Source organism: Physeter macrocephalus, chromosome 12 (genome assembly GCF_002837175.3).
Source record: "Physeter macrocephalus isolate SW-GA chromosome 12, ASM283717v5, whole genome shotgun sequence".
In the NCBI taxonomy this organism is placed as follows: Eukaryota; Metazoa; Chordata; class Mammalia; order Artiodactyla; family Physeteridae; genus Physeter; species Physeter macrocephalus.
The window spans coordinates 76,773,337-76,795,139 of NC_041225.1; the positions used below are offsets into that span (position 1 = coordinate 76,773,337).

Below are 21,803 nucleotides of genomic sequence, written 5' to 3' on the forward strand. Positions count from 1 at the left end.
GTCCGGAGCCTGTGCTCCGCAACGGGAGAGGCCACGGCAGAGGAAGGCCCGCATACCACAAAAAAAAAAAAAAAGAAAAAAAAAAAGAAAAAAAGGAACTGGACTATGCCAGAAAGACTGTGTGTGAGGGTTTCCAAGATTCTCAATAAATATACAGTCTTAGTAAGGCATAACTTCTATGCTTTTAATAGGTTCTCCATTAAGATGTGCACAATAAATATAACCATGTTTCATTTAACTGAAGATTACTAGTTAGTAGCGTCCCACCATACAAAACAAGTCTAGTTGAGATTTGAAGGATAAGCACAAAATTATTTTTCCTTTTACCTACTTGGTTTCCCTTAACTAGAACTCATTCTCACTTCTTTTGCTTCCTTCAAGTTTTATTGAGACATGATTAATGTATAGCGCTGTTTACTTACATACATGAAATGATTATAAAATAAGTTTAGTGAACATCATCATATAGATACAAATAGAAAAAACAACTTTGTGATGAAAACGTTTAGGATTTACTCTTAACAAACTTTCTTATATAACATACAGCAGTGTTAATTGTATTTATCATGTCTGTACATTACATCCTTAGTACTTATGTTAAAACTGAACGTTATATCTTTTGACTGCCTTCATCCAATTTCCCCTCCCCTCATTCCCCCACCTCTGGTAAACACAAATCTGGTATCTTTTTCTGAGTTCGTTGTATGTTTGTTGATCTACAACACGATGTTACTGTTACACAGCATAGTGACTGATTTGGTATTTTTATACATTTCAAAATGATCACCACATTAAGTCTAGTTACGATCTGTCACCATAAAAAGTTATGAGTTATTGACTATATTCCCCACATTATACATTTCATATCCATGACTCATTTCTTTCCTCCCCCACCCTCACATTTCTACTCTTAACACTGAAATAATTTATTTTCCTACATACTGGATCTGAAGTGTTTGACTATCTTTGAATTCACAGCCCCAAACCTCAACATAAACCTTAGTTGTAAAACATAATGAGACCCTTTCTTATTACCACTGATACTCCTGAAATTACTGCCTAAGTTGTTGTAAATTATGAACTTCTCAATTCCTTCAATTCATCCTACTTTTTACTTTCCAATTTTAAATACAGTTCTGATCTCATACATAATACATGTTTAAAACCTTTTGGTATTTAAGCTTGATACCTTGAGAATTTCCTGAAAAAAATTTCCATATCAATAGGAACAATATTGAAAGTTCAAAATTCTGAAAGTAAGTTGCACAGTTGTCAGTGCTACTTCCACACAATAGTGATAAACAGGATAGGATTTTTGGTAATGTTCCCAGGATCAAGAATATTAAAGGTATACAAATAACTAAACATAAATCTCATTTTCCCCAAGTTGAGGCATATGGAGCTGGTTTAGTTCCTGAAAACCATTTAAGACTAACAGGAATAAGAGAGCAAAAGAGACTTTTAAACCTTCAACTAGGAAAGTGCTTACTCCCCCCACCACTGAAGAGGCAAACTAATGACAGCTTTGCAAATTGCTCTTAAAGCCATGAGGAAAACAAAAATTTCATCTGAACTCTATCCATGGAAAAATAAAAACGACCCAATCATCTCAGCTATCTTGTTACATCACCAACCCCCCACCACTAACAGCAATTTCTTTCGAAGATGGTATATATCTTATTATTTTAATGTACTCAAGGACTCCACTAAATAGAATGTTATAAAATAATGCTAGATGTAAACATCTAAATTACCTTTAAAATAGCTAAACGCATACAGAATATATGCACATTCCAGAGAATGCAGCATCAACTTTAAAAACGAAAAGCACATATCACTTACCATCTGTGGATCATTGGACCGGCTCACCCAACCAGATATTAACTTTAAAGTTTCCCTTTTTACTGTTCGCATACTTCTAATCAATGGTTGCTTTGTAACCATCTCACCTAAAAAATACAATCAAGTGGAATCCACTTAACTAAAATTCTACACTGGCAGTTACATGTACTTCACATACTATTAGTTCTCATTTACCATTAGAAAACTTAAAAGACAAGAGTACACAGATGAATTTCCTGGGAAAATAAACTAAGATTAATTTTATAGGGGAAAGGGGCCTGTGAGTGGTTAAAAAAATTGTCTAGGATTGCCTGAAACATGGGACGGATTAATTTAAATCTGTGAGAAGTGCTGAATGCTTATGCCAAGGCAGTGAATGCAGAACTGACTTATTAATACATCATTCCATAAGAATTCAGAATCGCTTACCATTAGCTTGAATAGCTGCAGAAATATTTTCACTGAGGCACTTGTATACATTAAGCATATCTAAATAAATTCTCCCAAGCTGAATCACAAACGGGTGTCCAACCGCTTTGCAGGCTCTCACGTTTGTTTTCAATATGCTACCAAGTTGCTTGACTGTTTCAGGATCTTTAAGTATATCCACATTCTGCGAAGGACAAAAAACAACTCCATTTAACATGAGAATTATTCTTCTAGCTAAAGCAAAAAACCTTACCCACATTACTCCAAAGCACCATCACATTTATAATGTTAAATGGTGAAACTAATGCAAAAGTCTTCATTACTAAAAATAGAGCAAAATATTCCCAATTTTCCATCAAAACAGAATAAAATATTACAATTTTTTCAATGTGCAAAAGTACACATAAAAGCACTTATGGATCAGATATACATGTCAAAGGTACTAAATTTACTACTTCTGTAAATATAATTTTCTCAATTTCCATTAGCACTTTTACAAAAAGTAATAAAACTTACTTTGGTTGCTTGCTGGATTATGCTATCCCAAACCTGATTAGGAAGTAGCATATATTTTTCTATCAAATGTTCTTGTACTGTTTGGTCTGTTTGTGCACCAATCATGTACCCCACAGCTTCATAAAATGTATGGACCTATGTTAAAAGGCAGACATTTTACTTGCATGCATCATAATAAGGTAAACCACACACAAACAATCCACATAATACACTTAAACTAATTTTGTTAAAGTGTCAGAAATAATTTATATTAAGTAGGAAAACAGCCTAACAAACTTTTGAATTTCTGCCTCACTTTAAAAACCTAACCACAGGGCTTCCCTGGTGGCGCAGTGGTTGAGAATCTGCCTGCTAATGCAGGGGACGTGGGTTCGAGCCCTGGTCTGGGAAGATCACACATGCCGCGGAGCAACTAAGCCCGTGAGCCACAACTACTGAGCCTGCACTCCGCAACAAGAGAGGCCGCGATAGTGAGAGGCCCGCGCACCGCGATGAAGAGTGGTCCCCACTTGCCACAACTAGAGAAAGCCCTCGCACAGAAACGAAGACTCGACACAGCAAAAATAAATAAAAAAAAAAAAAAAAAAAAAAAAAACTAACCACAGAAACACTTGAATTGAATTCAAGAGTGGCTTTCTTTCTATTCCCATTAATAAATTCTCATTAAGACAGCAGTTACTTTCTAAGAAAAATATGCTTGCTGATTCACATACCTGTTGAGGCTGAAGATCACAAATTATAGTGTTAATGTTGTTCAAAATCTCATCAATAAATGGCATTACTTCTCCAACCTGAACCTGAACAAAATGCCTGCGGCACTTTTGAGCTATTTTAATGAAAGTATCACAAGCCATGTCCTGGACTCCATCATGGGTCTCTAACAAAACAAAAACAATTATCAAAAAAATTTTCAAGAAAAATTTTCCATTTTTTATTCAGCAAAAGTAACTAAATAAAATGTATTAAGCAAACAGGATTTACCATGCATGAATTCAAAGAGCTTGTTAACTACAGTCTTCAAGAATTTCCAGTGAGCTCTTAAAAATCGTGGATATTGACCTACTATGTACATGATATTTGATGCAATAATAGCTTTATTATCTTTGCCTCTTTTCTGCTCACATAATCCTAGTAGATCCTGTAAAATAAGACAAATTTCAGTCATTTGTAATAAAATACACTTAGCTAAAGTTCCAGTTCATACCTATCTCTTACATACCTTTATAACAGTAACAAGAAATCGTTTTTCATCCTCTTCATGCATTGCTCCACTAATGGAGCCTATCGCCCAACACAACGTATTCAAATTTTTCCATGACCACTCCGTACCATTCACTTGATTGTGAAGCTTCTCAGTCATTATTCTTTCTGTATCTACATAATCCAGATGAGTAAGATAAACTACAAGGAAGGAAAAAAATTCCAAATGTTTCAAAATGCAAAACTTAATGAGCAAAAAGATTTTTACTAAGACTAATAGCACATTAATAAGGATGGCTATTAACAGATTGAGAACCTAAGCATGCCATATTTCCTAAAAAAGTATTTCCACCCCAAACTGAATTACAAAGATAAAGATTAAATTAACAGTATTTATTAACTTACCTAATGTTTCTCTCATATTCTTATACAAATTTATGGAATCTGTATCCTTCATGAATTCTCTTACAACTTCTCCCTGATCATTTTCTACAACTAATACTTCCTCTGGTTTAGCCATTCGACTAACCATCAGTAAACGGACCTATTCAACAATAAACAAGAGAAACAAATCTGTTAGATCTTTGAAATCAGTCACATCAAATGTAACCCCCACTCCCACTTAACACCAACATACCAAACAAAATTATTCCCACAATATAAAAGAATAAATAACATGGATAAAAATCAATTGTTAACTTTCTTGCATCTCATTTGCATTCCTAAGAAACTCACAGGTGGTGATTGGACAGATTTAGCCAAAAAATAAAAGCCAGTATTTGCATTTGGTCCCCCAAATCACAGGAAGCACATTCAACCACCCACTATTGTTACCTTGGACAACACAGGCAAATACAGCTGCCTCCTGGGAGGAACATCAAAATGTTGACTTCCAGATAGCAACGGAGAGGCAGATGTTGAGAATGGGCTCTCTCTATAGAGTTCAGCTGCCAGGTGATTCCAGTACTCAAGACAAATCTTAAAGATTTCAGTTTCCTCTACTTCGGATACCAACAACATATAATGAAGGGCCTACACAGGAGACCAAAACTATTAAAACAATCCTTAGATGTTACTAACCAACCTCAAACTGCTTTCCATTTGCTATGTTAATGGGAAATAAAAACTCATGTTGCATTCTGTACAACTCTGACATTTCATTATTCAGCAAATAGACAACAGAAATTCTCTAGGAACAACTGTGCTTTCTTCTAACACGTCCTAGGACGTGTCAAGAAACTTATGTGATTGTAAAAAGGTATGGACATTAAAAGACATTTGGTAATAGCAAAAAGGTAGAAATAATCCAAATGTTCAACAGATGAACAGACACAAAACTCGATGTATATCCATACAAAGGAGTATTATTCAGCCATGAAAGGGGTTAAGTACTGATACATGCTGTAACATGGTAACATGCTAACTGAAAGAAACCAATGACAAAAATCAGTATGTTATGATTCCATTTATATGAAAGGTTCAGAATAGTTAAATCCATTGAGATGTAAAGCAAATTACTGGTTGCCAGGGACTGGATGGTAGAACAGATTGAGGGAGTGACTGTTTCAATGGGTACATCATCCTTTGTGGGTGATGAAAATGTTCTGGAATAGGTAATGGTTGACAACACTGTGAATGTACTAAATGCCACTGAATCAAACAATTTACAATGGATAGTTTTATGTTATGTGAATTACATCTCAATTTTAAAATAAGGTCTTTAGACTTTTCATCTTAGAAATGACAAATCTGCACATGCTTTAGGAATTTAATTTTCATTATAAATTATTGATCTGGTATTGAGTAGAACACAAAAATTGTGACACTTGGCTTTTAACAACTATAATTCAGAATTGACAACATATATTTATATTGCACAGACAAGTAACAGGTAAGAAGATATGTTAAAAGGTATAGGAATTTTTAAAACAAAGACGTACTTTAAGTTTTTATTATTAATCTCAGAAGCCAAAGGCTCCACAAAGCCTACCTCCATGAGTGTTTCCCTGAGATTTAATCTTTTTTCTATAAGTTGACCATGTTCTTTAAGAAAGGTGCAGAGAAACAAACTGAGATTTTGAATAAAGTTCTGTTCATCATCCTTTCCATTTGAGTATGCAAGTCGAATATTGGTATTTAAAGGAAGCATCTGCAAGTTTAAATATGGATCATAAGCCCTTCATTTTAAAAACAACAAAGATACTACATTTAAGTTCTAAATTTCCACCACCCTTTTACTAATTATAAAATACACGGAGTGGGATTTCCCTGGTGGCGCAGTGGATAAGACTCCAAGTTCCCAATGCAGGGGGCCCAGGTTCGATCCCTGGTCAGGGAACTAGACATGTATGCCACAATAAAGAGTTCACATACCACAACTAAGGAGCCCGCCTGTCACAACTAAGACCAGGTGCAACCAAATAAATAAATTTTTTAATAAAAAAACAACAAAAAAACCATATGGAGTTAAACAGCTTATTCTTCCCTAGAATGCCTTGGTCTATTATATCCATTTTTGTAACTTTATGTCCTAGCTTTTGATTTTTTTTAAAGTTGCAAGTAGTAAAATTTCCTCAAAGATTATGCTTTGAAATATTCCCTACATCAGAGTTTCCCCACCTAGTGTTATTAAAAATGTAAAAATAGTTGATTCAGATCACGAACATATTTAGTAATGTAGTTTTATGATTAACCTTCTAGATAATTTCATATACACCTAGTCAGACTAACACTTGGCTAATCCCTTCATTTAAGAGATGAAAGGTCAAAGGCAGAACTGCTATTAAACCCCAGGTTACCAAGCCTCTAAATTCTGTAGAAATAAATTACCATGACACTCCCAGAACATTTACTTCAAGGAATTTTCAAAATGTTCATAAAAATTTCTAGCTTACCCTTCATTTTATAAATATACAATCACATTACAGCTGATCTATTTATGGTAAGCTGTGCTGAAATGGTTCAACTCAAACCCAACTTTTTCTAAGGCACTAAAACTGTTTAGTCAGTTTTTAAGAGTGTTGTATTACCTGTTTTAGCTGCATCATTGTCAGCGTAAATAGCGTTACAAATTGTTCCTCGTACTGGCTTACACTCACACCAGCGATCTCAGTGAGGCACTTCAGAGAGACGTTTCGAAACATTGGAACATTCAGGAACTATTTTAATTTTAAAAGAGGGGGTGGGGTGGGGGGGAAGGAAGCATAAAATTAAATGGCCTGAAGCACTTTACTTAAAATTAACAATTAAAAAATATTTTAAAAAATATTTTAAATATTAATATTTTAAATATTTAATATTTAAAAAATAATAAAGGATTTAAAAATCAGGAACACAGAGAAAAAATATCAGGCAAATAGGTGGTGATAGGGTTTTTTGGCACATATATTTTAAAGGAAATTTCGTTATCCATCCAATAGACAGTAAATGCATTAGGAGCATACTGTGCTTTCTTTTGATGTGTCCTCAGACACCTGGAAAACACAAAGTTGCTTAGAAACTCTCCCCACGATCTATTACATGACTTTTAAAGACATCATGTTTTCTGTATAATCTAAAAAGATAATTGTTTAGGATTTTAAGAGATGGGCAATATACCTAGGATTAATAAGGTGTGGAAAAACTGGCTCTTTCATATTTAACTGTTGAGAAGATATAAAAATAGCCTCCCATTAGGGGCTGGCAATTTGGTAAGCATCAGAAGCCTTAAAAATGGACATTGCTATTGATCCAATACTTACACGTATTAGAATTTATACCAAGTAAATATTTGGACAAGTGCATAAATGTCCAATATTTCCTGCACTACTGTTGACAATGGCAAACAATTTAAAATAAACTGTCTATGGATAAAATGGTGGCTCTAACATAGTAAATTCAGATTAGAATATGACCATATCAAGCCCTCAACTACAAAGCCCCAAACGTAAGTTATAATAGTCTACTTTTATAAGGTCTTGATTAAATACATAATTTACTCATTATATCTGATTAGAAAACATCTGGAAATACAACCAAGTGGTAACTATCTCTGGATGAACAATTATAAGACTTTACATAGGTATTACATGCTATTGCAACTAAAAGGAAACCAAATTCATTATTAGTTGTTCACATAGAATTTGGGAGATTGCCTGGTATGAGTGGCAGAATCATAAAATTCTGACACGGTTTTTAAAAATTAGTAGCTGAAACTACAGAAAACTTCTTCTGAGCAATTTCCTCATCTCAGAAACAAGGATGATTATGGCTGTGAATGTGGAATGATTTAATATTCAAAAGAGCATTACAAATTAAGAAAATACACACCACTATCCAGTGATAAATATAACTGAAGTGTATTCACTATACCTTATAAATTAATGTGCTGATTAACTTGGTCTCAAAAATATATCCAAGTGGAATCCAGTTAAGAAATCTGAGCAACGTTTCCAAAGTTGCATGTACAAGTGGAGCATTTTGGGAATTTTCCTACAACAAAAACATGATTGTAAATTATCACCTTCCTATATAATCAATTATTTTAAAAAATGAAATTAAAAGCACTTACCATCACAAACTGACAAAGCTGAAAAATTTGTGAGAATTCATTGCACATGCTAAAAAAAAACCAAATTGATCGGTTTAGAACACACATAGAAATGAATACTGTAATTATTTACATACTAACATTTCAGCAGCCACTGAAAACTTGAGTTACTTCTATTTATAAACACAGATTATCAATAACTTCATCGAGTTACAAAGCTATTAAAACTAAATGTAAATATCTCTTAAAACCCACGTATAAATAGCACTTAATTTCATTTCTTGAAGGTTTGGTTTTCATGTCATCCTTACTCTATCTGAATAATTTCAATCAATCTCATCTTTTATGTATTTTTAAAAATTCGGCCACACCACATGGCATGTGGGATCTTAGTTCACCAACCAGGTATCATATCCATGCCCCCTGCAGTGGAAGCGTGGTGTCTTAACCACTGGACGGCCAAGGAAGTCCCTCAATCTAGTCTTTTACATCAAGACAGTCAAAACAGAACTCTCCAAAATGAGAGAAGTGGTGTTCGATATATCCCCCAACCTAAAATGTGCTTATATACCAAACCAGAGAAAAAATCCTAAATTCTGAAGCTACTCTGAATATATAAAGGTAAAACATTTCTGTTCCCTAATGACTGAACACATTTTTATTACTATGTTGAAGAAAATAAAATCTGGCATGTTCCTGGTGTTAACTATAGGGAAACTGATAAAATGTAGGAATAAAGTAGACATTTGGACACAAGTCATATCCTTGGACCTATGATTAACTAGACATCATATAAAACAGATTCCAAAGAGTTTTTTGGGAATTCTTAACCTATATTCCTTTCACATGACATGCATGAAGTTAATTTTGCTATAACGTCATACATATTTTTCAAGCCTCCATATTTAGCATATTAGGCCACTTTAGCACTATTTAAATTTGTAGTCAAAAAGAATTAAGTGTATTAACTTTTAATAATCATAGTTCCTTAAAAATTTACAATCTACCTCCAAATTCCTTGAAATTGCTAGAGAAATTACTTAAAAATTCCAAAACAATTACTTGCCTGTCTTTTAAATGCTTAGCTTTCACTTGGGTTATCTGTCCACTAGAGAAATCAAATACTTCTTCACTCAAGAGTTTCAGAATCACCATATTATTCTGACAGAGACTTTCACTGGTCCTACTTGCTCCAACAATGTCACTGATAAAAGTGGGCCAATGCTTTGGCCATTCTTGTTTCAGTATCTAAAATAAGATAGGAAATGTTAATTTCATTTCACTTGTCAATGGTAAAGAACACAAACTTCATAGAAATTGTGTGATACCAAAAGCAGGAGCAAATATCAACCACCTTTCATCTTCTTCCCCTTTATTAAGACAGGAAATGTGCTGCTCTCTATAGAATGTACTGAGTAGAAACTACAACACAAAATTCTGTGTCTCAAATGCCCTGTTCCTCCTTCTCAATTATCCTGATTCGTCTAATCTAGCTCTAATGTGTATGCATATCGATTTGCCAAATATGTGCAAATTATCCTAAGAGACTATAAGATCTAATTCTAAATGATAAAAAGGTGATGGGCAGGGAAAGATATTTTCTTTGGCTGGAATCTGGGCCTTGAAATATAGGTAGGGTTTGGAGATAAAAATTTGGAAGAAAAGAAGCATTACATTTGGGGACAGAATCATCTTTGACCAAAAGCCTAATGAACTGTATTCAATTTTAAGGTCTGTACTATTGATTCTGTATGCTAGGGATTTCCCAAAAATATTCTGTAATAGCACCGGTTAAGTAAGATGTAAGTAACTTAACCTCTTTGGACTCCTCCCTCTTCCCATTCAGAGATACGCTAACAAAAAGTCCTCAATAAAAGCCAGTTTAACTTACTGAAAATCCAAGTGTTTAGGAAAACCCAATGTTTCTATAACTTATTAAATTTAAAAGTTTTTTCCCTCATATTAATTAATGTTCTCGAGAAATTTTTGGGACATATAAAACGTAGGTAAACTTAAAATTTCTGAAGTTACACATATAGAAAGATTAAAAAACAGGCTAAGTATAGAGATCAATTAAAGGGATGCTTGAATTCAAAGGCAATTTTTTCAATGAATTAATAAGCCTGATAGTGGACATGGAAAGGACACATGCACAGTATGAGACAGATGAGAAAGTTTTTTTTATTTTAATAGATCTTTATTGGAGTATAATTGCTTCACAATACTGTGTTAGTTTCTGTTGTATAGCAAAGTGAATCGGCCATATGTATACATATGTCCCCATATCCCCTCTTGAGCCTCTCCATTCCACCCCTCTAGGTCATTGCAAAGCACCGAGCTGGTCTCCCTATGCTATGCTGCTGCTTCCCACTAGCTAACTATTTTACATTCAGTAGTGTATATATGTCGATGTTACTCTCACTTTGCCCCAGCTTCCCCCTCCCACCCTGTGTCAAGTCCATTCTCTATGTCTACATCTTTATTCCTGCCCTGCAACTAGGTTCATCAGTACCATTTTTTTTTAAGATTCCACATATATTCATTAGCATACGGTATTTGTCTTTCTCTTTCTGACTTAAGTATGACAGACTCTAGGTCCAGCCACTTCACTGCAAATAACTGAATTTCGTTTCTTTTTATGGCTGACTAATATTCCATTGTATATATGTGCCATATCTTCTTTATCCACTCATGTTGATGGACATTTAGGTTGGTTCCATGTCCTGGTTATTGTAAATAGTGCTGCAGTGAACATTGTGGTACATGTCTCTTTGAATTATGTTTTTGCAGGGTATATGCCCGGTAGTGGGACTACTGGGTCATATGGTAGTTCTATTTTTAGTTTTTTAAGGAACCTCCATACTGTTTTCTATAGTGGTTGTAACAATTTACATTCCCACCAACAGTGCAGGAGGGTTCCCTTTTCACCACACCCTTTCTACCATTTATTGCTTCTAGATTTTTTGATAATGGCCATTCTGACCAGTGTGAGGTGATACCTCATTGTAGTTTTCATTTGCATTAGATGAGAAATTTTTTAATGAGTTCAATCCATATTGGAGCCAAAGAAGTGAAGGTTTTACGGTACCGTACTTGATGTTTCCCACCACAGCATATTAACAATTTTAAATGCTAGACAGCAGGCTAACTATTGTAATTACTGTGAAGATTACTATCACTACTCTGCAAGATGTTAGTTTAGTTATTCGATAAAAGTAGGTTAAGACTATTTTGTTCAACCACTCAGCCTGAACTGAAGCACCTAATCCTTCTCAGGGAAACAGTGTGTCAACTAAAAACTTACCTGAACAAGAATCATATTTAATTTCCCGATATATACCTTTTCCTTCTAAGAAAAGAAAAAAGTTTAGATTAAACGAGGACTTAAAATAGATACATAAATAACAAATGTAGGCAACCCACACCCCCCAGAGAGAAAAAAAAAAAGACTGCAGATCTATTGTAAATGATTGTGCATATATGTGTCTGTATGTCTGTGACAGAAGCGGGTTTAAGTTGAAGACCCAATATTTAAATGATTTTATACTCTCACAATAATCTGCAAAAAAGCTCTTACCTCTACACAAGTTGGGTCAGATGACGTCTTGATAATGAGGCCAACAACATATTTTTTTATCCCTATTAAAAAAAAATTATTCAACACTTTCATAGAATGCTAATAAATCTTCAGGAACCAAAAAAGCTGGGGGTGGGGGAGGGCAGAGTAAAGTCAGATGATACACCGGAATCCCATCACCAATTATGGCATTTTTGAAAAATGCCAATTAGTTTAGTGTACTACTCCTTTAAATTTTTAGTTTTTGTTAAACTTCACAAAATATTGGTTTAACAATTACGAACTACAGTATTCTAAGATATTCTTTAATGTTAGACAGTCAAGTATACCAAACTGTGATTTTTAAATCAAAAACTAAACAAAACAAAAAACCCCATAAAGGACTAAGGTATTGTTCTTTTAAATAAACACGTTATTTTTGTGGGTTAAAACTACAAAAACCTTGGGCTTCCCTGGTGGCGCAGTGGTTGGGAGTCTGCCTGCCAATGCAGGGGACACGGGTTCTGGTCTGGGAAGATCCCACATGCCGCAGAGCAACTAGGCCCATGAGCCACAACTACTGAGCCTGCGCGTCTGGAGCCTATGCTCCGCAACAAGAGAGGCCGCGATAGTGAGAAGCCCACGCACCGCGATGAAGAGTGGCCCCCGCTTGCTGCAACTAGAGAAAGCCCTCGCACAGAAACGAAGACCCAACACAGCCAAAAATAAAAACAGAAACAAACTACAAAAACCTTGAAGACATAACTTTGCGAGCACTATAAATAAGTTTATGTAAAATATTTATAAATCAAGGTCAGATGTTAATCCTTTTCAGATTTATTTTAATTATAGCATTAAGCTAATCCTGTAAGTAATTTTAACTTGTTTGTCCTACAATGTAGAAAAAAATAGAGTTAAGGAAGTTTTTATTTGTAGTATTCTTTACTTAAGGGTACCTTAATAGTATAGTCTGTTCTTAACAGTTAAAACTTCATGTCTTTTATTCTTTCAACAGTTGACTTCATGACTTTGATTTTACATTGCATCATTCAGAACTTACTTGGCATCTACTACAGCTCCCCTCAAAATTTAAAGTAATGTGGTACACTTACATTAACATACCCAAAGGGTCTGAAACAGATTACCTAATCCAACAAATTATTATTTCCCACTACAAAGAATAAAGACTACTCTCACATCTGTTTAATAATTTAGGTTTTGCCACCAAATGACTTCTGAAAATTTTCGAATTTTCAAAGCTATCTGAACTTCAAAAATACAGATAAAGGTTTTGTTAAACTGTGTGTACCAAGTTTCATCTAACAAATCTACAACATTGACTCAATATCCACTGAGAAGGAATATGCTAAGAAATTTACCCATAAGTAGTTAGCCAGAAATTTAGTCAACTTGAAGGCAACAAAGTGCCTATTTGATTGTAAAACTACCTTAATATATAGTAATCTTCATGAGTTATAACAACCTTCAAAAAACATTAATAAATAATTTCCTAATTGCAGAAAAATTTCATAAGTACAATAAAGCCACAAAGTAAGGGTTATTTATCAACTGAAAATGTAATGTTAAGTATTAAAAATGTTCACAATATAAGAATCATTTAAAAAACCTGCCTGCCATGTACCAAAAACTTAACTGTTATATACAAACACAATCTACTGAAAACTATGTTATTGACATTTAAAAAATTTCTACATTAGGCAAAGACCACAGTACTAATTGTTGCACACAAGATCCACCAATAAATGAATGCTAAAACAAACGGATAACACTTTCAGGAGAAATGCATTATCTGCATACTGTCAAATTATCTTTGCAAGATATTTTTCACTTTCAAAGTGGAAAACAGTAATCCTGTAAATAGAAAACTAGTGGGCATCAACATAACTGATAAAGGTTAATAATAAATGAATAATTAAACATATTGACATCATGTACCCCCGGTTTGGTGGACTGAGGACACATCACCTGTGTGATATTCTTGCCCCAAAATATTGAACCCCAGTCTAATCATGAGAAAACAACAGACAAACCTAAATTCAAATACACTACAAAATAACTGACCAGAACTCATCAGTGTCAAAGACATATCAAGCAGAAATTAAGAACTGTCACAGATTAAGGAGACTAGAGACACAACTAAATAAATTGTAGACTAGGAAAAGGACAAGAGAGAAAACTTGTGAAACTTGAATTAAGGTCCATAATTCAGTTAATAGTACTGAACCAATGTTAAATGTTTGGTTGTGATAATTTTATTATGGTTGTCTAAGTTGTTAAAAGGATAAACTAAGAGGTGTAAGTACATCCTGTACTTTTTGGGTCAATGTTTCTATTGTCTAAAATTATTTTTTAAAAAAACAAGAGGCTTTGTGGACACAAAATAAAATCAGACCTAGATTCAATAAGGTGATTAAAACAAACAAACTGACTAGGGCAACAAGTTTTATTTTAAAATGAGTGCTAAATCATACCATTTAGTTAGGTTAACCCACACAACAATCTCATGTCCTTAATATCCACTAGATCAAATCAAAACAATTCTGATATTGTTGACCCTCCTGTTCTTTACAGATGAATTACTGTCATTAAAGCCCCTAAAAAGTTAAGGAACCAAGGGGGGAAAGTGGCCGGGGGTGGGATGAATTGGGAGATTGGGATTGACATATATACACTAATATGTATAAAACAGATAACTAGTAAGAAAGAGCCTGCTGTATAAAAAATAGAATAAAATTCAAAAAAAAAAATCAAGGAAAAGAACCATTATAAACAAATAAAAAAGCACCCCTCTGAAACCTCTAATACAGGCAAAAACATGGTTTAAATAAAACCAAAAATACAGCCTACTCTCGATTAAATGACTGACAATACCAAATAATAAAGAGATTCAGTAATTTTCTTCTAAATCTGTCATAAGGAACAAGAGTAGAACTACAATTCCTGCCTCTGGTTGAAATATGTATGAGTTTTGAGGCTTTTCTCAGCCTCGGAGAATAAGAAAACAGGATCAAACTGATCCTTCACTCTTCTGTTATCAATTAAATCAATTAAATACCTTCTCTCCCTTTTTTTAGAGGCTTCTGAAATTCACCTGTAGATGGAGCAAAGAGTAAAAGGTGGAAGCAGGAAAAATGTGAAATAAGTAGTTAAAAAAAAAAAACAAAACTACAAGGATCTCAAAGACAATAAAGTCTCTGAGACTTTAAAAAGACTTTAAAGTCTCTTAATTTAACGTCACTCTATAATGATCAAGTACTTCCATCCATCCAAAGCATTCAAACTATACGTTAACAACACCTTTTTGATCAAGTACTGCTGCACACAAGTGTCTGTTTAGAATCTCCTACTGCTATGTAGCTTATCTGATTAAGTACCATAACTCCTTCCCCCAAATTCCTTCCCATGGTTTACCCGGAATTAAAAAAACAAAAGCAGTTCAATTAAGAACAATTTACGGGCTTCCCTGGTGGTGCAGTGGTTGGGGGTCTGCCTGCCGATGCAGGGGACACGGGTTCATGCCCCGGTCCGGGAGGATCCCACATGCCGTGGAGCAGCTGGGCCCGTGAGCCATGGCCGCTGAGCCTGCGCGTCCGGAGCCTGTGCTCCGCAACAGGAGAGGCGGCGGCAGTGAGAGGCCCGCGTACCAAAGAACAATTTTACAATTGTGAACTGAACCAATATATACCTTTTCCTTCTAAGAAAAGAAAAGTTTTTAAAAAAGAAATGGTGGGAGTTCCCTGGTGGCCTAGTGGTTAGGATTCCAGGCTCTCACTGCATGGCCTGGGTTCAATCCCTGGTCGGGGAACTAAGATTCCACAAGTCACGCAGCACGGCCAAAAAAAAAAAAAAAAAAAAAAAAAAGGTATCACACCTATCAAGGAAGAAAAGTCAAATGTTTACAAGTAGCAGAGAAAGCTCAGCTTCTGAGATTTAACAGAAAATACTTCAAAATCCCAGTGTCTATTTATTCTTTGTGCCAAAAGAATTAGTCTGCCAGTTACAAAAGTGACATTTATGTAAAACAAATTTCTTAAAATAAGAACTACCTTTACAAGATTCCATATCCAATAAAAACCATACTCATCAGAAATTATCTGTTTCCAATTATTCAGAAAGTGTATGTGAAGAGACTAGGCTACTCCTTCCAGCAGCCTTCTAAGCTCTTCCTTGGGAATAAGGAAAACTTGAAATATATATATATTAAAAAAACAAACTGAAGAACATTTCACTGCAGAGTTCTCATACATAGTTTGTATGCCTCTGACAAACACAATTATGCTCTTATATGGTTACTAAGTTTTTCAGAGGACTCCTACAATGATCTAGCATACTTATATCCATAGCCCCCCATCCTGTTCTTCTAAATATGAACAAAAAAATTCACCTCCAAAGTTACTAAAGTAAACCTTTGAATTATTTATTGAAAAGGAATACTTTTTTTTTTAAAGGACCAGTCACGCATAATTTCTTCAAAACAAGGTACACTAGTATAAAAATGCCTAACTACTCACTGGAAGGCAGTTTATGGCACATGAATGCTCCTTATCCAAGAGTTTATGCATGCATCTTTTATAATCCAACTCTATTTTCTCAAAGTCAAGAAAAATTTGACAGTCCCATTTCAAATAAAAACAAAGCAACTAAAAAAAAAAAAAAATTAAAATAAATAAATAAATAAAACAAAAAAAACCCACAAAGCAACACGAAATAGCCTACACAATCCTGTAAGTTGATAGTATCAACATTAGCTAGCTAAAAAGCTGAGATTTAAGTAACTCCCACCCTGACTTAGAAGTTATATATCATCTTGCAAGTTAGTTACACAGCAATATTAACAATCTTATCCCCCAGGAACATCTTGCAAATATTAGATACTTAATGATAGGGTAAAAGAAATGCGTAACAGAATTTGATTCACTAAAACCCTTTAAAATGAGAACTTACTGACTGCAACATACTGATGGTGCCATATTCTTATGGAGGCAAAAGCCCTTTCTAAATTTAAATTGTAAGGTTGTTCATGAGCCTCTTAGCTACTCAGTGGTATAGACTGTCACGCATTAAGTTTTCAACCAAATACAAGATTCTACCTATTAAGAGAAAACTGCATTCCTAAACAAACTAAAATATGAGTTAAAAAGTTGCAGTCTCTGGGGCTTCCCTGGTGGCGCAGTGGTTGAGAATCCGCCTGCCAACGCAGGGGATACGGGTTCAATCCCTGGTCCAGGAAGATCCCACATGTCACAGAGCAACTAAGCCTGTGCGCCACAACTGCTGAGCCTGTGCACCTAGAGCTCGTACAACACAACAAGAGAAGCCACCGCAATGAGAAGCCCACACACTGCAACAAAGACCCAAAGCAGCCCCCCGCACAAACAAGTTGCAGACTCCTATCTCTTGCTTTCATAGTGGCTAACTTTCATACAACACAGAAAATGGAAAGCCTTGATACACTCTTACAAAAGTAAAGCTACAATCAGACAAAACTGAGTTAAATCCAGTCCCAACCATTGTGCAATACTATCCGATCAAATTCACTTTAAATATTTGTTTACTCTGTAATGACATCCTTCCATCAAAGCCATGTATAACTGAAACTTTTTTCTTTCACATTTTAAAATATTTCACAATGTTGTGTTAGTTTCAGGTGTACAGCAAGTGATTCGGTTATATACAAATTCTTTTCAGATTCTTTCCATTATACCTTATTATGAGATATTGATATTCAATACAGCACAATATATGTGCTATACAGTAGGTCCTTGTTTATTTTATATATATAGTAGTGTATGTTAATCTCATACTCCCAATTTATCCCTCCCTCCCCCCTTCTCCCTTTGGTAACCATAAACTTGTTATCTATGTCTGAGTATTTCTGTTTTTTAAATATGTTCATTTGTATCAATTTTAAAGATTCCACAGGTGATATCATGATACTTGTCCTTCTCTGACTGACTTCACTCAGTATGATAATCTGTAGGTCCATCCACGTTGCTGCAAGTGGCATTATTTCATTCTTTTTATGGCTGATTGATATATTTCATTGTGTGTGTGTGTGTGTGTGTGTGCATGTGTGTATATACACACACCCACACCCACCCTCCACATCTTCTTTATCCATTCATCTGTTGATGGGTGTTTAGGTTGCTTCTACATCTTGGCTATTGTAAATACTGCTACTATGATCACTGGGCTTCATGTATCTTTTTGCATTAGAGTTTTCATCTTTTCTGGATATATGCCCAGGAGTGGAATTGCTGGATCATGTGGTTAACTCTATTTTTCATCTTTTCACATGCCTGTTGGCAAGAAAGAAAGGCTCTTTTCCCACGTCATACTGTTATTACAAACATCTGTCCATTTAAACCACCACCAATGATCATCAGAAAGATAGTCACTAAAATACAGCTATCTGTCCTCTTTACCTTATTGTCCAAAGGAATCCAGAATAATGTTCCTACTCCTCACTCAATAAAATACTCATGAGAATAAACAGCAAAACAAGAAATGAATAGCTAAAAAACCCTCAAAGCAGGGGTTCTTAACCTAGGGTTCCCATAGGTAGGCTAGAATTAGACTATAACTTATTGCCTATATGTTTAGTAGTTTTAAGAGGAATGGACATCTTTATTCTTTATCTATCACTCTTAAAAGGGTTTACGGCCTCAGACACTAAACTCTAAAATATATACAGCAATTAAAATTTTAGTAAGTTCATAGCATCACTATTTACAATAGACAAAATTTCGAAACAGCCCACAGATGCATAAACAAAGTGGCATATACGTATAATGGAATATTAATCAGCCTTAAAAAGGAATGAAATTGTTACATACTGCAAGATGGATGAACCCTGGGATCATATGCTACTGAAATAAACCAGACACAAAATACTGTATGATTGTACGCATATAAGTTACCTAATATAGGCAAATTCATAGAGACAAAAAGCATAATAATGGTTAACAGGGCCTGGGGAGAGAGTGTAATGGCGAGTTAATGTTTAATCGGTAGTTTCAACTGGGATGATGAAAAAATTCTGGAGATGAATAGTAATGATGGTTGCACAATACTATGTATTTACTTACAATAAACGATACACTTAAAATGGTAAACATTAGTATATTTAATCACAAAACAAGTTTTTATTAAAAATTCAACAATTTTTCCTATAACAAAAGAACAATCGTAATAAAATCTACACCCCTTTAATAAAATCTATAGGTGGTTCCTGTCTCCTGCATGGATGTAAGGTAAGGATTAGGAATTGTTAGGTCTCAAGTAAAGACCTCTTATGGAAGTTCCACAGAATTAGGAAACTTTGGGGGGATCAAATTGTTACCTTAACCTGAAGTGGTGGGAAAATACTTTGTCAATTATGTATGATGCTGAAATGCAAAAGAACATCTTGAAAAATACTGCCTTGTTTTATTAGATAAAATGTAAATTTAATCAATATTATCTTTGCTTTATTATCCCATCATGTTATAAAACTGGCAAAAATACACGAACAGGAGTGCCTGTCACATTTGCCATTAGACTGATATTTCAAACATTACATTCTATGAGGGGAAAAAAGGAGTTTCTCATGGATTTGCTTAAGAGCCAAGGGCTTAAAGAGCCCAAACACTTAAATTTTCTTTTCAAAATGACCAACAAAGGAAACAACTATCTCTGTTCAACAGGGAGTAACACTATCAACTTAAAATAAATAAACATACACACAGAGATGTTAAGGATGCTCAACAGTAGAAGTCACAGTGAGAAGCCATTATATATGTACTGTAGTGGCTAGAATTAAAAAACACTGACCATACCAAGCTTTGGTGAGGATGGGAAGCATACTGCTACTGAGAATGTAAAGTGATACAACCATTTTGGAAAACAGTTGGGCAGCTAAAAACATACACCTACCATATGATCTATCCATTCTACTCCTAGCTAATCAAGTGAGTGACAGAAAGCAGATTGGGGGCTGGGGAGGTAAAGGAGAGGGCAATCACAAAGAAGGTGGTCTTGATTACAGTGGTGTTTTCACAGGTATATGCATGAGTCAAAACATATCAAATTGTACACTTTAACACACACAGTGTATTGTATATGTTAAATATACCTTAATAAAACTTAGAAAAGCAAACAATTTTTAAAAGCCAGTATTGCTTAAAGGCAACAAGTTAAACGTGATATTCAGTACAATGAGAGACTTTAAGCATGCGAGTGACCTGATTTAGTTCTGTTTTTAAAAATATCATGCTAAATCCTTTGTTGTGAATATATTACAAGGGACACACATAAACGGGTGTTAGCCCAGTTAGGATGCCACTGCAGAAATCGCAAGGTAGCCTGAGACTAGTATATGATTACTTGATGAAATGGAGAAGTGGGAGTATTTTCATGGAAAAAGGCTGGCGACATACACATTGTGTTCATCCACAGTCAGCACCTAGATATGCAGAGGGCTTTACACACATTACCTCTTATATCATATCCCAATAACCATGCAAGACAATCAAGATAGTATGGCTTTATCACTTTGAACCTTTTCTTCATAAATTCACCACTCCCCCTTTCAACGTCAGCAAGTTTGTATATACCTCATGAAATGTAATGATCTGTTAAGCCATATGCCTTAACAGATTAAAATATAATCCTTTGGTTTAAATTAAAATAGTAGATTCTTTAACAAAGATTTTTTTCAGGGAGAGACAAAGGAGGCCTCCCCTCACTTCTTTATGGTTTGAATCTTCTAAACCAAGCACCAAAATTATTTTAAAAAAGGAAGGGGGGTTATAATGAAAGCTGTGTATTGCAGACAAGAAAGAACCAACACCATTGACAGTCCTAGTGTACCTTTGCTTCAATGACTAGTAACCACTCCCCATTTGGAAATTATTCCACTTTACATATTAAAATTTATTCTTTTTCTTGAGTCAAAAATATTGTCTTGGGGCTTCCCTGGTGGCACAGTGGTTGAGAGTCCGCCTGCCGATGCAGGGGACACGGGTTCGTGCCCCAGTCCAGGAAGATCCCACATGCCGCGGAGCGGATGGGCCTGCGAGCCATGGCCACTGAGCCTGCGCGTCCGGAGCCTGTGCTCCGCAACAGGAGGCCACGGCCACGACAGTGAGAGGCCCGCGTACCAAAAAAAAAAAAAAAAAAAAAGTCTTAAATAAAAACAAACAAATGGGACCTAATTAAAGTTCAAAGCTTTTGCACAGCAAAGGAAACCATAAACAAAACAAAAAGACAATCTACAGAATGGGAGAAAATACTTGCGAATAATGCAACTGACAAGGGATTAACCTCCAAAATATACAAACAGCTCACACAGCTCAAAAACAAAAACAAACCCCCACAAACACCCAAACAACGCAATCAAAAAATGGGCAGAAGATCTAAAAAGACATTTTCTCCAAAGAAGACATACAGATGGCCAAAAGGCACATGAAAGGACGCTCAACATCGCTAATTATTACAGAAATGAAAATCAAAACTACAATGAGGTATCACCTCACACCAGCTACAATAGCCACCATCAAAAAGTCTATAATAGGGCTTCCCTGGTGGCGCAGTGGTTGAGAGTCCGCCTGCCAATGCAGGGGTCACGAGTTCGTGCCCGGGTCTGGGAGGATCCCACATGCCGTGGAGCGGCTGGGCCCGTGAGCCATGGCCGCTGAGCCTGCGCGTCCGGAGCCTGTGCTCCGCAACGGG

At 35.2% G+C, this 21,803-nt stretch overlaps 1 protein-coding gene across 1 annotated transcript in view; it reads right to left on the reverse strand.

The window, feature by feature from the left end:
* The window catches only part of XPO1 (exportin 1), a 42,543-nt gene that overhangs the window by 4,280 nt on the left and 16,460 nt on the right, over positions 1 to 21,803 (reverse strand). The window contains exons 5-19 of the mRNA XM_007108065.4: positions 12,093 to 12,154; positions 11,820 to 11,864; positions 9,582 to 9,763; positions 8,537 to 8,585; positions 8,338 to 8,457; positions 7,017 to 7,145; positions 5,978 to 6,136; positions 4,822 to 5,019; positions 4,393 to 4,531; positions 4,007 to 4,188; positions 3,769 to 3,925; positions 3,501 to 3,664; positions 2,788 to 2,922; positions 2,272 to 2,455; positions 1,843 to 1,949 (exon numbers count right to left, since the gene is read on the reverse strand). Of these exons, the coding sequence (XP_007108127.1) occupies positions 1,843 to 1,949; positions 2,272 to 2,455; positions 2,788 to 2,922; positions 3,501 to 3,664; positions 3,769 to 3,925; positions 4,007 to 4,188; positions 4,393 to 4,531; positions 4,822 to 5,019; positions 5,978 to 6,136; positions 7,017 to 7,145; positions 8,338 to 8,457; positions 8,537 to 8,585; positions 9,582 to 9,763; positions 11,820 to 11,864; positions 12,093 to 12,154 (2,012 nt within the window). The remainder of the gene's footprint in view (positions 1 to 1,842; positions 1,950 to 2,271; positions 2,456 to 2,787; positions 2,923 to 3,500; positions 3,665 to 3,768; positions 3,926 to 4,006; positions 4,189 to 4,392; positions 4,532 to 4,821; positions 5,020 to 5,977; positions 6,137 to 7,016; positions 7,146 to 8,337; positions 8,458 to 8,536; positions 8,586 to 9,581; positions 9,764 to 11,819; positions 11,865 to 12,092; positions 12,155 to 21,803) is intronic.